Raw genomic sequence first — 14,137 nt, 5'->3', positions numbered from 1 at the left:
CGAGTTTTCCAAAATGTATTTTCTCTTCAGGACACAAGCCGAGATCCGAGTTCCGAGATGAATATTTTACACCGTAGTGTGTGTTTGTTTGTTTGTTTAGAAGTTTATTAGGACAGTGTACAAATACATTAAGCACAGAGGCAGAGATGTTTGTACCAGATTGTAGCTCATAGCTAGTTTCCATCTGTAGTCCTGGACAATACAAATATAAAACTGTATAAAATAGACAATATAAATATATAGTAAAATAACTGTGAGTAGCTATAGGCGACGTGCGCTTGTTTTTCGGTCTCTTTTACGGGAGTCGGCAAGAACACGCTGGTTTTGTTTAATGCTTGTCGCCGATAACCTGGAGGCAGAAAACGTCCCTCGTTCCAAAGGTTCAATTAGAGCTCCTCCTGTGACCGGTGCAGCCTTCAGACGTGCAACACGGGCGGAAATAAACACAACTTTGTAAAGATCAAGCACAATACAATTAGAGGAGACTAAAGAATTGCAGCACGGATAATAAAGCACGCGGTCCGGAGTGCTCGGCAAAGGTCAGCTGTCGTGTCCTTTAAGAGCGGGAGTAATGGCGAGATGACGACGCTTTTCATCGGGAGGGTGACGTGAACAATACCGGAGAACAATATTACACGATGTGTGCGCGTCGCTTTCATGATAAAGAAAGAATAAAATAATTGTCGAAGAAAATGCGGTGAACTCGAAAGACCGGCGGGGAGATGCGATGTTAAAAATGAAAAAGATGAATGAAAATGGTAGCGATGTGAAAACACGTAAATCATCGTTAGGTGATCCGTAGAAACATTTTTATTTCCGTTTAATCCCCGGCGGTTCGTCCGGCTAAGTTTTGCACGATCTAATTAATATGAAATGTCATTTATCCCGTTCAGTTGATGCGCTTTCTTAAGTCTCCGACTGGAGCATCTGCGTCATAAAATCTTTTCGTGATTCATCCTTTCGGAGCCGTTTGATGTGGGATATAAAAGTTGAACTAAAGGATAGTCATTTACTGCATGTGTTGTTTAGACGGGAACGAGAAAAGGAATTGAACTAGGTGGAAAAATCCACAAAAATGAAAGCCGTGTACCTCATCCTCCACCCGCTCTTTTCCTCTCAGCAAACAGTACCTCTGCGCCGTCTTCAGAATCCGTTCGGATTTTACAAAAGAGAAAAAGATATACTTAAATATTGTTCACGGAAACCTCAGGTACAAAGTGAGCCATTGATACACCTTTGTCAGTTCATGTTAAAAAAGAAAAATGGCGTACGTGCAAAGTAGGTCAAAAATGAAAGTAGGGCAACGCAAGATAACGTATTCAGCCGGTAGACAGATTTGTGATTCACGGGATTTAATTTTTCCCTTTACGGTGGCGCAGTGGTTAGCGCTTCCACCTCACTGCTAGAAGGTCGCTGGTTGGATTCCAGCATTTCTTGGTGGCGTCTCCATGTTTTCCCTTTTCTCGTCCGCACCGGTTTCCTCCAAGAAAAACATGGAGGCGGTTCTTGAATCGCCCAGACGGTCGAACGATGTTTGGATGAGATGATGGGTTGTTTGTCTCCACGTGTGTCCCCTGGACGACGGCAAGGATCGGTTTCTATGACCGCAGGATAATCTTTACAAATAATAATTGTCTTTTTTTTTCTCTTTTTTTGATTTCCACATCAAAAGTCATCATACCTAGACCTGTGAGCTGCACTCAAATGTCTTATTGGAACAACCGCCGTTCTATTGCACCGTTCATATTCATATCTATAATCATATTTATAATGTTTACATTTTTCGTATTAGCACCTATCAAAATCCACTACGCGTTTCTGCATTGTGACAATAAACGCTTTGAATCTCGAATCTATTGGTTTCTGAAAATAATAAATCCCATGACCGTGTGTTTTCCGTACACGATATTTCCTGATTTCTGACGATCTTGTGTTTCTATCTGCGTGCAGCTGGCGACGTGGGATCCGCTCCACGGGCTGAACGGCACTTTGACGGACCGGAAATTAGAAAATAACATGAGAGGAGTGGTTCTGCGAGTCGTCACCGTCCTGGTGAGTAGAGTTTACCCGTTTGTTAACTTCTCCTTTTGTTTATTACCTCTGGTAAATGTTCTCTCTGCCTTCAGCATCATTTTAAAACTGAATGATCGTCATGAAAACTGAGGCTGTGGTTTGAGCTTGGACGGCGTGCTCTGGAGGATTTGAAGTATTTCACGTTGATATTTTTGCGTGATGTTCCAGCTGACAGAATCATTTCCAATGACTCGTCAAGACTCCGGCATTAAGGAAGACCAGGACTTTTGGTGGTTTTGCACCGTAATTGACGCCATGCGCGGGGAAGGTGCACGCCGAATTAGTGCCAGCGTTAATGTACATGGCAAATTTGTTAGGGGTCACTCAGTTTAATCCCCGGCTAATTCGGTGGCGGCTAAGCCGCTGCAGTCGCCGCGGCCGCCACTCTAACTGACGCGGGGAATTTACAGCCGAGGCAAAACAGCAGATCAAATGACTAGTCGTTTGTTTGTTGTCGCCAAACGCCTGACGTGACTTGGAACTACCCTCAACAACTTTCGACAGAAAGAAGAATCTTGCAAAATACTAGTTTCTTCCACACGGGCGCAGGTGGTGAGATGAGAAACTAAGGTGTCATTTTTAGTTTTTTCCTGGCCTGCACATTCACTTCATTAAAACATTGACAGAATGCACAGGGCAAGGCGGTGATGGGAAACTCGATTCTCCGTATTGGCTCGGATTTATATGAGTCACTCACGAAAGAGATTTTTTTTTTAGTCATTTGACTGAGTCATTTGACTCAACTATTTTCTGAGTAGGGCAGCCACTCTGAGTTACCGAGTGAGCCGTTCGTTTTGCAGTCAGGGAGGGCTGTTCTCAGCTACTGAATGATTCATGCATGGAGTTACTAAGTGAGTTGTTCATTTTGTGACCGGGGAAGGCTACTCTGAGCTCCTGAGTGATTCGTTCATTGACTTACTGAGTGAATTGTTCGTTTTGTGACCGGGGAGCGCTAATGTGAGCACTCTGTGAATCTTCGTTCACACCTCATACCCAGGAGGTAGGAGGGTACAGGAGTTGAAACTAGAAGCAACAAATGTTGCTCTTTCCACAGGTCTAACACATTTATTTACTTGATATATTTATACAAATGCTGCCAGAATAGCAGCCATTCAATAGCGGCACATCGTCTTCTCTTATTTGCCGTTAGCTAAGCGAGCAATAGCAGGGATGAGTTTTTGAAAGAGTGAGTCAGTAATATGACTCGCGTTTTGAACGGTTCGTTCACAACTCGCACATCGCCAATGCAAAGTGGATGGTATATACAGTACAGTATGTCATAATATTTAATATTTGCAGATAGAACAATAATCTGAAAGTAGCTTTCGCTAAGTTAATTTTCTCCATCTTCACAGAGCAATCTATTCTTAATGATATTTATTTTTCACTCCCCTACTCCCGATCAACATGCTAATACAGATGTGATTATTAATGATGGTGCTTATCAAGAATAAATAAAATCCTGCCGCATTATTATAAACTGCAGGATGAGCCTGCAGCTGATAAGCCATCATGAACACCTCATTATTCAGAGTTGAAAAATGAGATTGATCTTAATTTAGTCACTAAAGGTTAATTTAGCCAATTTTGCTTTTTTATTAAGTATGCAAGTCAAATAACCTTTATATAATTGTTTGCTCTTTATTAGCGCCCAGAATATCCTCCACACAAAAGCTTCTCACATCACTGCAGTGCAAAGTCGGCGGCGCGGTTTGACGCAGCTGCTTCTGACTGATTTATCCGGATATTTCCCCCAAAACTCGACCCCTTAATCTAAGGACGGTGAATTTTTTGCATTTCAAAAAAAATAACACCGAACGCGCTTTGTCCCCCCCCCCGATTAATAAAAAAAAAAAAAAAAACTGCTGTTCTCGCCAAACCGTTGCATTTTTAGATTGTCAAAATAAGGCCCACGAGGTGAAACACGCATGCTGTTACAGCTCGTAATATGCTGGACTAACTAATGGACCAAGCTATCATGATTTAATTAGCTTCCTATTTCACATTTGATAGCCAGACAGACGACACCGTCGGAGTCGCGGTGCTAGCGAGACTCCGGCTCTCTATCTGTCTCGCCCGCAGCATTGATTTGACTTCATCCCCACGAGTGCTTAAAGATTCAATGCTGTAAATTCTTCATATCCTGCCTTTTGAAGTAAGAGGCAGAGGAGAAAAAGATATTGTGAGACATATTTCTGTCGGTCCTTTCCTGTCTTTTTTTTTTTTTTTTTGGGGGGGGGGGGGGGAGTAATGTGGATTGTGTTCTTGAATATCGCCCCATTTTTTCATCATCGCGCGAAGGTGCACGTTCATGTGTTCGCAGCTTAATAAGGTTGGCGGGGGGTTGAAATCTACAATAAATGGGAACCATGAGAAATTCCTCCCTGGTGTGACCTGATGTTTTTTTTTTTTTTTTCATTTCCTCCATGTGAAAATGGCTCGAGGGCCTGATCTCACGAAGGTCTCCGAAGGCTAAAGGGGACATTTTGAACAGATCGATGTTTCCCTTTTTTGTTTTGTTTCGTTTTAAGGATTTGGTTTGTTTGTTTTGGGTTTTTTTCCCATGTAATTGGTCTCTATCTGGAAATCGGTGTCGTAGAGCGAAGCAGCTCTTGCCGCGTGACCTGATGAACAAAACAGCTGAAGCATGAACACACACATTCACAGAGGCCTGCGAAAGGATGTGTTAATTCTATTTAATCACCCGGGCTGTTGAATAGGTATTGATTTTTTAATCAGGGATAAGACCAAACCACAATTAGGGCAAATAACTCTATATCAATTCTATTGACTAGTAGGTGCAATATTGATTAAATGGATGTTACTAAGGAGCAGCTGCGGTGCAAAAACTTTGTCTGCTCTTTTTAGCTCCACATATTTGGTCACATTTCTGCACTAAATTGATACATTTGCAATGAACACTTTAATCTGACAATTTTTACCAGAGGGGGCTCATATTTAAAAAAAAAAAGAGGCCGTCAATAAGAACCTAGCTCTTGTTTTGAGTTTGTTTTAGAACAAGGGTCTCAGACTCGTGGCCCTCAGAACAATATTTTGTGGCCCCCAGCCTGAAATCAAATGGTGCGTTTGTTCCTCACATGAATCTGAGGGTTCTATACATTGGGTTTAATGTATTTTGCAATGTATTTTTTGGCTTAAAAATTGGAAAACTAAATGATTTTTTGATGGAAAAAAACATTTTGTGACATTCTTAAAACGATCTTTTCATTTCGTATTTCTACAAGAACCACAAAAACGACAGCAAAAAAAAAAACAAAAAAAACGGCAAAATTAAAAAGATTAAATTAATAACCAGAATAGCCACCATTAGCCTTGTAAACATTATACCTCCTTTTATATATGTTAACAATCAACTTTCTAATAAATTCTAGTAGCAAATTTTCCCACAGTGACAAGATTTTCTCTTTCAACTCTACAATATTTTTAGGCTGTAATTTAATCAAGTCTTTTTTAATATTCATTTTTAAAATTACTATATTTAATATTAATGTGATTTTATTAAATTAATATTTAATTAAATATCAATTTAATAAAATTCGTCATGTTTTTTTTTTTTTTTTTTTTTAGAGGAACAGTTCATTACATATAAAGATTTTTATAATTTACCTGTTTACCTCCTTTACACTAAAACACAGGAAAAATTTGGACTTGGTGTTACTTCTAGGTAATGATTTTACTGGTCCTTGGGCCGTACGTGGCCCCCGGACTAAAATGAGACACCCCGTTTTCGAAGAACGTCTTATCTGGACCCGTTGTTGCCTGAATTAGTCGCATTTATCGTCACGGTCGAATCCTCGGCTATTTCTGATTGTTTCCTTTTTTACCTCCAAATTCAATGGCATCCCTTGCCGGAGGCAATACACGTCCCGGAGGTCTCCCCGCCGCCCCGTACTTGTAAAGGTGACGGCGCGTGATGTCGTCTAAAGTCCCCTCAGGGTCGAATTCTGGCGTGACTTTATCTACTTGACACCTTGACATCTTTGTTACAGAAATATAAATTAAGGTTTCTCTTTTCAGCAGATAAGACTGAATACTTGGTGCCATGTACCACTTTAGTGGTGGTTCCATGTATTTCATCATGGTAATCGCATGGAAACTGAGTTTATTGCGTTACCAATTTTTTAAAGAAATAAAGCGTACGCATGTAGAGTGACTGATGTTTCCGGTAGTGAATGCTGAAACAGACAAAAACATTATTTTAGTCCTGATAACAAGCTATAGTTGGAAGGTTGAACTCCTGCCGGTGTGATGGGAGCCGTGCACGGGATGGTCCGGAAGCTTTCTGTTCAATTTTGCATAAATGGAATCAAATTTTTCACCAAACACATTTTAAATGACATTTTAAACCGTTCTTTTACTGCTTTTTTTTTTTAATGACAATCCGGATCTCGGAGCTCATTCACTTATTCAAAAGGGATCTTTCTTCAGGAAGTCTGGCTAGAATATGTAGTCAGTTGAATTCAATATTTTGAATTTTATGTGGATCTGAGGTAAGATATAATATGATTTTGTGACATTTTGTCAAAGCAGCATAACAGTTATACTATCAATAAATATGAATAGAGAGACAATTAGAAGACAGCAAAATACAAATAAATAAACAGCAGAGTGAACAACAATAAAAACAACATCAAGGATGAGAATGAACAACTGAATGGAAGGATCAGAACAGGCAATCGAAACGACAAGGACAATGATGGAAACATAAACAGAGTGACAATAGCGATGACCAAAATAAACAAAAATAAGCAGGATGCGAATGGGCTGCGACCAACAAGGATAAAAATGTGAAACGGAAAGAGTGAATGAATGTACATTTCTGCTTAGCGCGTCTTTATCAACATAATTTCGAACCAGCAAACAGTTATCAGCTCAAGCCACGATTAAAAAAACGGGACGTCTGGAACCATTTTATTTCTATGCACCCTCTGTTCATAGTGATCACATCCATTATCATGCAAAGCCCAACTCTGCACCTTTGGATCACATCTGACTAAAAGGGAAGTTTCCTATGTTATGTACCTTTTAAATACTGAAGGGGTTCGGTTACTTGTTAATTAAATTGAAAAAGCCAAATGCAAAGTTAACGGAACCTGACAGCCCTGCACTTTGTGTTAATAGCGCAACTGTGGAAAAGAAAAAAGGGTACCAGAGGCTTCCAACCCCGATGCAAAATACATGCTGTTTCCATTACGCTCTGCAATCCGCCGTGAATTTTTCTCGCTATTTCTCCGACACATCTGTAATGTTTCCGTCGATGCTATTTCTCAGGGTTGTTTTTTTTTTTGGGGGGTGGGAGAGAATTACTTTTCGTCGCCACGTCTTTGTCGCACCCAATCACCGCGGCGACTCGGCGCCCTTGTGTCCTACTCTCGGCCATTTTGGATACAGGAAAGAACATGAATGATGGTAGAGGACGGAGCGAAGTGGAGGTATGATGTGAATTAGAGATCAAAACAGCATCAGAAAAACAAGGAGGGTGTGTATAGGAAGCAGGGCTGGTGTTGAGGGATGTGATACAGTATTTCAAGGGTGACAACTGGGAGGAATTGTAACTTTAATGGATGTGATGGATGGATGGGTGGAGAGAGACAAGTTATCCGAGGCATATGTTTCAGGAAAGATGAAAACACTGCGGTGTGGAAAGGCGCCAAATAGTATATATCACATTTGGTGTGTAGCAGGAAAGAACAGAATACTGCAAAATAACCAAAAAAAAAAAAAACAAGAGAAAAGGGAAAGGGAGGCAGATTAATGTCACAAGGAAGCAGCTTACAAGTCAATTTATCATTACAGCATTTCAGTTCGGGACTCGGTAAAGATTGATATATCTTTTTCTTCTACACTCACACACAATACAAGGTCAAAATGAATGCATTAATCTAGATTAGCTCATTTTGAATGATTGTTTGATTGCAAATTTTAATGCAGTCAACGCATACACATCATGCAAGGACTAGAAATCCTAACATTCTACTGACCTGCACAAATGGATGTTCCAACACAAAGTGGCGGCAACTCTGAACAATTCGTTGGCCTCTGGATGGCAAATAAGAGTCCAAAAAGAGCCAAGATGGGACGACACAAAGTAGCTGCCAAACTCTACTAGAAAGATATATATATATACACACTTATGCTGCTCAAAAAAATAAAGGGAACACTTAACACAATATAATTCCAAGTGTAATTCAATTTAATTCCCATTTCTGTGAAATCAAACTGTCCACTTAGGAAGCAACGCTGATTCATTTTGACTTGTTTTGATGACGTTACATCAACGTTGGATCAGCCTATAGTGTGTTTTTCCACTTTCATTTTGAGATTGTCTCCAAATCCATAAATACATTTGATTTCCGTTGATAATTTTTGATTTGTGATTTGTGATTTTGTTGTCAGCACATTCAACTATGCAAAGAACAAAGAATTTAATATGAATGTTTTTATTCATTCAGATCTAGGATGTGTTATTTTGGTGTTTCCTTTAATTTTTTGAGCAATATAAATAGAAATAAATATAAAGCAATATAAATATATATATATATTATATCGTGCATTATATTTTTATGTATATTATTTATATTTATATTATTTATATTATTTTATTCATATTTTTATATTTTATTTATTTATATTATTTATTATGTATATTATTTCCATAGGAAGCATCTTCATTGTGGGTTCACCACTTGCCTTACAGCTTGCTTTGTTAGGGCCCATCATGATTATTAAAAAATTTTCAAAATAATCATAAAGATATAAAATGATGCCACACAAGAGAAAGGAACATGACACGAGAACTGCACACGGTACCAACTACCCTGACGAAGTGGTCGAGGGACGCTGAAAACAGCGCGGTGTGGAAAGACGCCAGATGGTATATATCACATTTGTTGTGTAGCGGGAAAGAACAGAATGTTGCAAAATAACGACAAAAAACAGGGAAAAATAGAGAGGGAGACAGATTAATGTCACAAAGAAGCATCTCACAAGTCAATTTATCACTACAGCATTTCAGTTTGGGACTCGGTTGAGCCTCGCAGCCCAAAACTAGACCAACTAATGGACATGTTTGAACTCATTTTTGACACAAACATGCTGCGGTGGAATTTAGGAGGCTCGAAAAGTTCTATGCGGTAACATTGCAGCAGGAAAGGGTCGTTGCGGGGAATAATCGAGAAACTTGGTCCGGCGGCATGAGGGGCCCGGTGGCAAAGACAGGATGATCCTGAGCTGAAGGTAAACGTGCGCGACGCCCGGATCGGGAGCGTTTTTTTTATCAGGACTTGGGCCGCTGACGAAGACGTTTGAGATGAGGTGGGAGGGAAACCTCGGGGTCGAGGGCCGCGGAAAAATTATGGAAAGTTATTGAGAGGGGGGTGTGAGGCTGAGCCCCTAATGTTATTGAAGTGATAATCAGATGTGGAAACAAACTCAAATACTTTGCAGGCGAAACCTCCCGACATAGAGCACAGGCACACTTGGTCAACATGCACTTATTTATATTTTCTGCAATGGCATCATTTAGATTTACCTGGGGAGTAAGCTTAACCCGCATAAGGAGAGTATGTGCTTGTTTACAATGTAGGGTGTGTGTGTGTGTGTGTGTGTGTGTGTGTTCGTGGGTGTCCCTGCCCTCCTTGCTGGATGCTTGTAGTGTGAGAGGGACTTGGCATGCGTGTCCACTCACTGCCTAATAGCTTATTGAACAGCAGCAGCTAGCAAGGATTAGAAACCACCAAGTTAATGCGTAGCACGGTGTACGTGCGTGCACGTGTGTGTGTGTGTGTGTGTGTGTGTGTGTGTGTGTGCATGCTTCATGTGCAGCCAGAATTCACTCAATAACACACTCTGGCCCTCCATAAATCTGTCAGACATATTGACCTAATACATTTCATTCATCAATAGGGATTCATTAAAGAAAAATAAAAAAAGGCTGATAGAGACAGTGTGCAAAAAACAAAAAGTTTAAACCGCCTCCTCCGTCCCGAGCCTCTGCACATATGTATATCTCGTAGCGTTGGTTATTCGCCTGGTCAAAATGCATTGTTTTCCTCCAGCTGCGTCACTTTATTCCATAAAATGTCACCAGTGTTCAATGTATTTAACCTCAACAGACAGCTGCCCTTTAGACGCCATGGAGATATTGATAAACAAGCATCTCCCCCGCCCCGAGGGGATTTAGAAATTAGCGACTAAGAATGCAAACCATCCGTATGAGCGATGTGATTTGACTTGGCTATAAAATGTTAACTTGGTATTTCAAAATAGTTTGGAAAAATTAAAAAAAAACACACGCAATCATGCCAGTTTGGTCCGCTAAAGATGGCTTCTAGCGGTTTGACCGCAATATCGGTCCAATAACCGCAGATCCCCGTTAGATTATAACATCATATTATTAAAAATGCCCGGCGTGTTACAGATACCCCAACATCTGTGTACTTACTTGACGAGATTGCCTGATTTATCCAGTTAATTAAACGTAATTAAATCACATAATTCTTTGCTCACAGTTGCTAAGAGATAATTTGCGATCGAAAGCTCCGTGCAAACGAGGATCTACGGCTCTGTTTGCTTTAATACCGTGAATTGTAGACGGCGACAGACACGCATCCATTCAAATTTTGTACGTTTTCTCGTTTCTCACCCGAGAAAATAACCTCCCCGTGACTCCAAAAGCAACGGAAACCTTTTTAAAACTGGCCGTCGCAGCTCTTAAGTCTGTTTTACGAATGACGATGTTAGTTGACCGCGCAAGTAAAGCACCGAAGTCAACAGTTTCAGCGCTAATTGCTACGCTACATTGAAATAATTTTGATTTTGTCGCTGTTGGCTTTCAGTGATGTAATGGTGAGGGATTTAATGCTTGCAAGAGTTGACTGTCTGACAAACTCTCTTAACACTCTGACTTATTTCTGCTTTCTAGGAGGACCCGTTTGTTATGGTGTCCGAGAACGTTCTGGGCAAACCCATGAAATACCACGGCTTCTCCATTGACGTACTGGATGCTCTCTCCAACTACTTGGGCTTTAAGTATGAAATCTATACCGCTCCGGACAACAAATATGGCAGCCTGCAGCCCGATGGTCAGTGGAATGGACTGATGCGTGAACTGGTCTTCAAGGTGAGCAGGGGATAAGTTGCCTTCAAGCGCACAAACAATCTGAAAAATAAATATGACCGGATGTCAACCAGAACGTACACATTTCGTATGATATTTTATGCAAGTATACGAGGCTAACTGTCACATGCCGCTTGTATCGTTTATGCTAGATCGTGCTCATTTTGGCACCATCACGTGTTGGTTGGTTTTGATTTATTGGGAATTGATTTTAGAGAAGAAGAGACACGTAACCCTAATGCAGCATGAGCTAAAAATCACAGAAAAGAATCATTCCAGCTTTCATACTCTTTCCCGTTTCTACTTGTTTCTTTCTGTCGAATTTTAGCTCTCACTCCCCTGAAGTGTCGTTGAACTTCCTCCTGATTCTGTGCAAATCAGAATCAGAAGTTAGTGTATTGATCCCCAAGGGGGAAATTGCTCTTTGTTGCGGCGGCTCCTATTCGCACAGTACGGGTAAAAAAAAAAAATCGTCATCGCGATGAAAAGAAAACAATGGTAAAACTTAATTTAAAAATAAAAAGAAAAGGATATAAAAATACGCATCAGTATATTTACAAGTATATGTATATATAATGCACGATCTGGATTATTGCACAGACATTATGAATTAATAATGCACATAATGATAATACTTGTTATTCTCATTATTATTTTATTACGTATATAAAGGAGGATATGAAATGAGTTGGTGTGAGAGAACAGGATGCTGAGAATAAGGCCGGACGAATGCAGACGATTCCCTGTGGCGACCCCTGAAGAGAGCAGCCGAAATAATAATTACGTTACACCAATGCTTTTGTAGTATTATGCTTTTACAATAATAGCCCTGCTTACTTTTTGATGACCTAAAGTACGCGGCAGCGTCTGTCAGGCTTTCTACTATCCATATACCGACGGAGCCGCATTGGTCTGCTAAACATTGCATTACACATCTCCATTTACTGAAGATACCTTTGTTTCCCAGCCCTCTGGGTCTTGATCCCTGAAATCATCAACTTGTTTTTGTCTATCGGCAACAAATAACAACGCCTCCTCCTTTTCCTGAACCCCATTTACTTCTTCTGCACCAAAATATATGATACATCCCGGAAAGGGAATGCGGCACGCCGATGAAATGGGCTCGAATAATAGGTGCTCAACACAAAAGTGAGTGAGATGATGAGCATTTGAGACGCATTATAGTTGGATTTCTAAGCTTCCTTTTTATTATTGTGTGTCATTTGCTGTCATATTCTGACTGCGGCTTGATGCCTGGATGCTAGACGGCAAAATTTGAAGCACAGCTTGAGTACTGCATGGAGGCGGTACAATTAATTCTGCTGGGAGTGTGTGTGAGTCGGTCTGTGTTTCTGTGTGTATCTGGACACGGTCATCACCGCATGTGTCTGCGGAGAAGCTTTTGACTCCTCCTTGAATCTTGTTAACCTGCTGCACATCTTCTTCCAAGATTCACTCTTACATTTGTAATCTAGAGCGTTTTAAATGGTTTCACATAATAATGCATTTCCTCTGTGTAAGACGCGGACGTCTGTAAGACTACGCTCTCCTTCCTTTGACCTTACAAATATTAGTTGAGAATTTGTCTTTCCTACAATACAGCATTTCAACATTGATAAAAAAAAATAAAATAGCTGCGAGCCAAATGCATATGTATGTGTTCACACAAAGAGAAAAGGCTGTAAATAAATTGAACATATAATTAATTTTGTTTTTGCCATCAGTCAGCAGCAAAGGTTTATCTTGGCAAAACCCAATTACGCCGCATGAATTTTTTTCCATAGCGTTTTCTGGAATTTTCCTTGTTAACTGACCAAAGCGGTTGGCATGGCAACATAGGATAAGCGCACAGTGAGGTGAGAGACAACAGAGCGGCTTGAATAAACTGACGATGCAAATAATTTTATTCTCCCCATCAGTCAGCAACAAAGTCCTTCCTCCCGAAAGCCGAAACACACCTGTGACATTTGCACAAAATAATTATTAGCGAGCGTGCCAGCTATACATGACTGTCTCAGAAAATTAGAATATTGTGATAAAGTTCTTTATCTTCTGTAATGCAATTAAAAAAGCAAAAAATACTTTTTCATGATATTCTAATATTTTAAGATAGGATTTTTGAGTTTTCTAAAGATGTAAGCCATAATCAGCAATATTAAAATAATAAAAGGCTTGCAATATTTCAGTTGATTTGTAATGAATCCAGAATGTGTGATATTTTTGTTTTTGTAATTGCATTACAGAAGATAAAGAACTTTACCACAATATTCTAATTTTCTGAGACAGTCCTGAAATTTTTCCTGTTCATGACTGACTTTAGCCGCCTGTGTGCCAGCAGAAGAAAAACACAGATAAACATCCTGAAGGGCTTCCACTAATAATCACCTTTTTTGCAATTTGAGTCGATTGATGTAGACTTTAGCACACCACAGAGTGGAAAATTGAATTTGTATTTACTTTTCAGTGTTTCAAGATAAATGCGCTGTGATTATTTTCAAGTATAATCTTTTTCTTTTTCTTTTCCTTCGGGCTTTTCCCTTTAGGGGTCGCCACAGCGAATCAACCTTCTCCATATAACCCTATTTTTTCTGGATCCTGCTCTCTCGCACCAATTAACTTCATATCCTATCTCTACACCCATAAAGCTTCTCTTTGGTCTTCCTCCACACGTCCTGTCTTGCAGCTCCATATTGTGTGTATATTTGCATATATTTGTATATAAATATACAGGACTGTCTCAGAAAATTAGAATATTGTGATAAAGTTCTTTAAAAATTACTTTTTCATGATATTCTAATATTTTGAAATAGGATTTTTGAGTTTTCTTAAGTTGTAAGCCATAATCAGCAATATTAAAATAATAAAAAGCTTGCAATATTTCAGTTGATGAATGAATCCAGAATGTATGACATTTTTGTTTTTGTA

General features: G+C 39.7%; 1 protein-coding gene across 1 annotated transcript in view; it reads left to right on the top strand.

Annotated features, from left to right (window-relative positions):
• The window catches only part of grid2 (glutamate receptor, ionotropic, delta 2), a 498,322-nt gene that overhangs the window by 363,900 nt on the left and 120,285 nt on the right, over positions 1–14,137 (top strand). The window contains exons 9-10 of the mRNA XM_086174064.1: positions 1,951–2,052; positions 11,018–11,215. Of these exons, the coding sequence (XP_086030190.1) occupies positions 1,951–2,052; positions 11,018–11,215 (300 nt within the window). The remainder of the gene's footprint in view (positions 1–1,950; positions 2,053–11,017; positions 11,216–14,137) is intronic.

The sequence above is a fragment of the Fistularia commersonii genome, chromosome 26 (genome assembly GCF_037954325.1).
Source record: "Fistularia commersonii isolate RoL2024-O1a breed Wild chromosome 26, RoL_Fcom_v1.0, whole genome shotgun sequence".
Lineage (NCBI taxonomy): Eukaryota > Metazoa > Chordata > Actinopteri > Syngnathiformes > Fistulariidae > Fistularia > Fistularia commersonii.
Note: the sequence above shows the minus strand (reverse complement) of the source record. Positions and strands in the feature narration are given on the sequence as shown.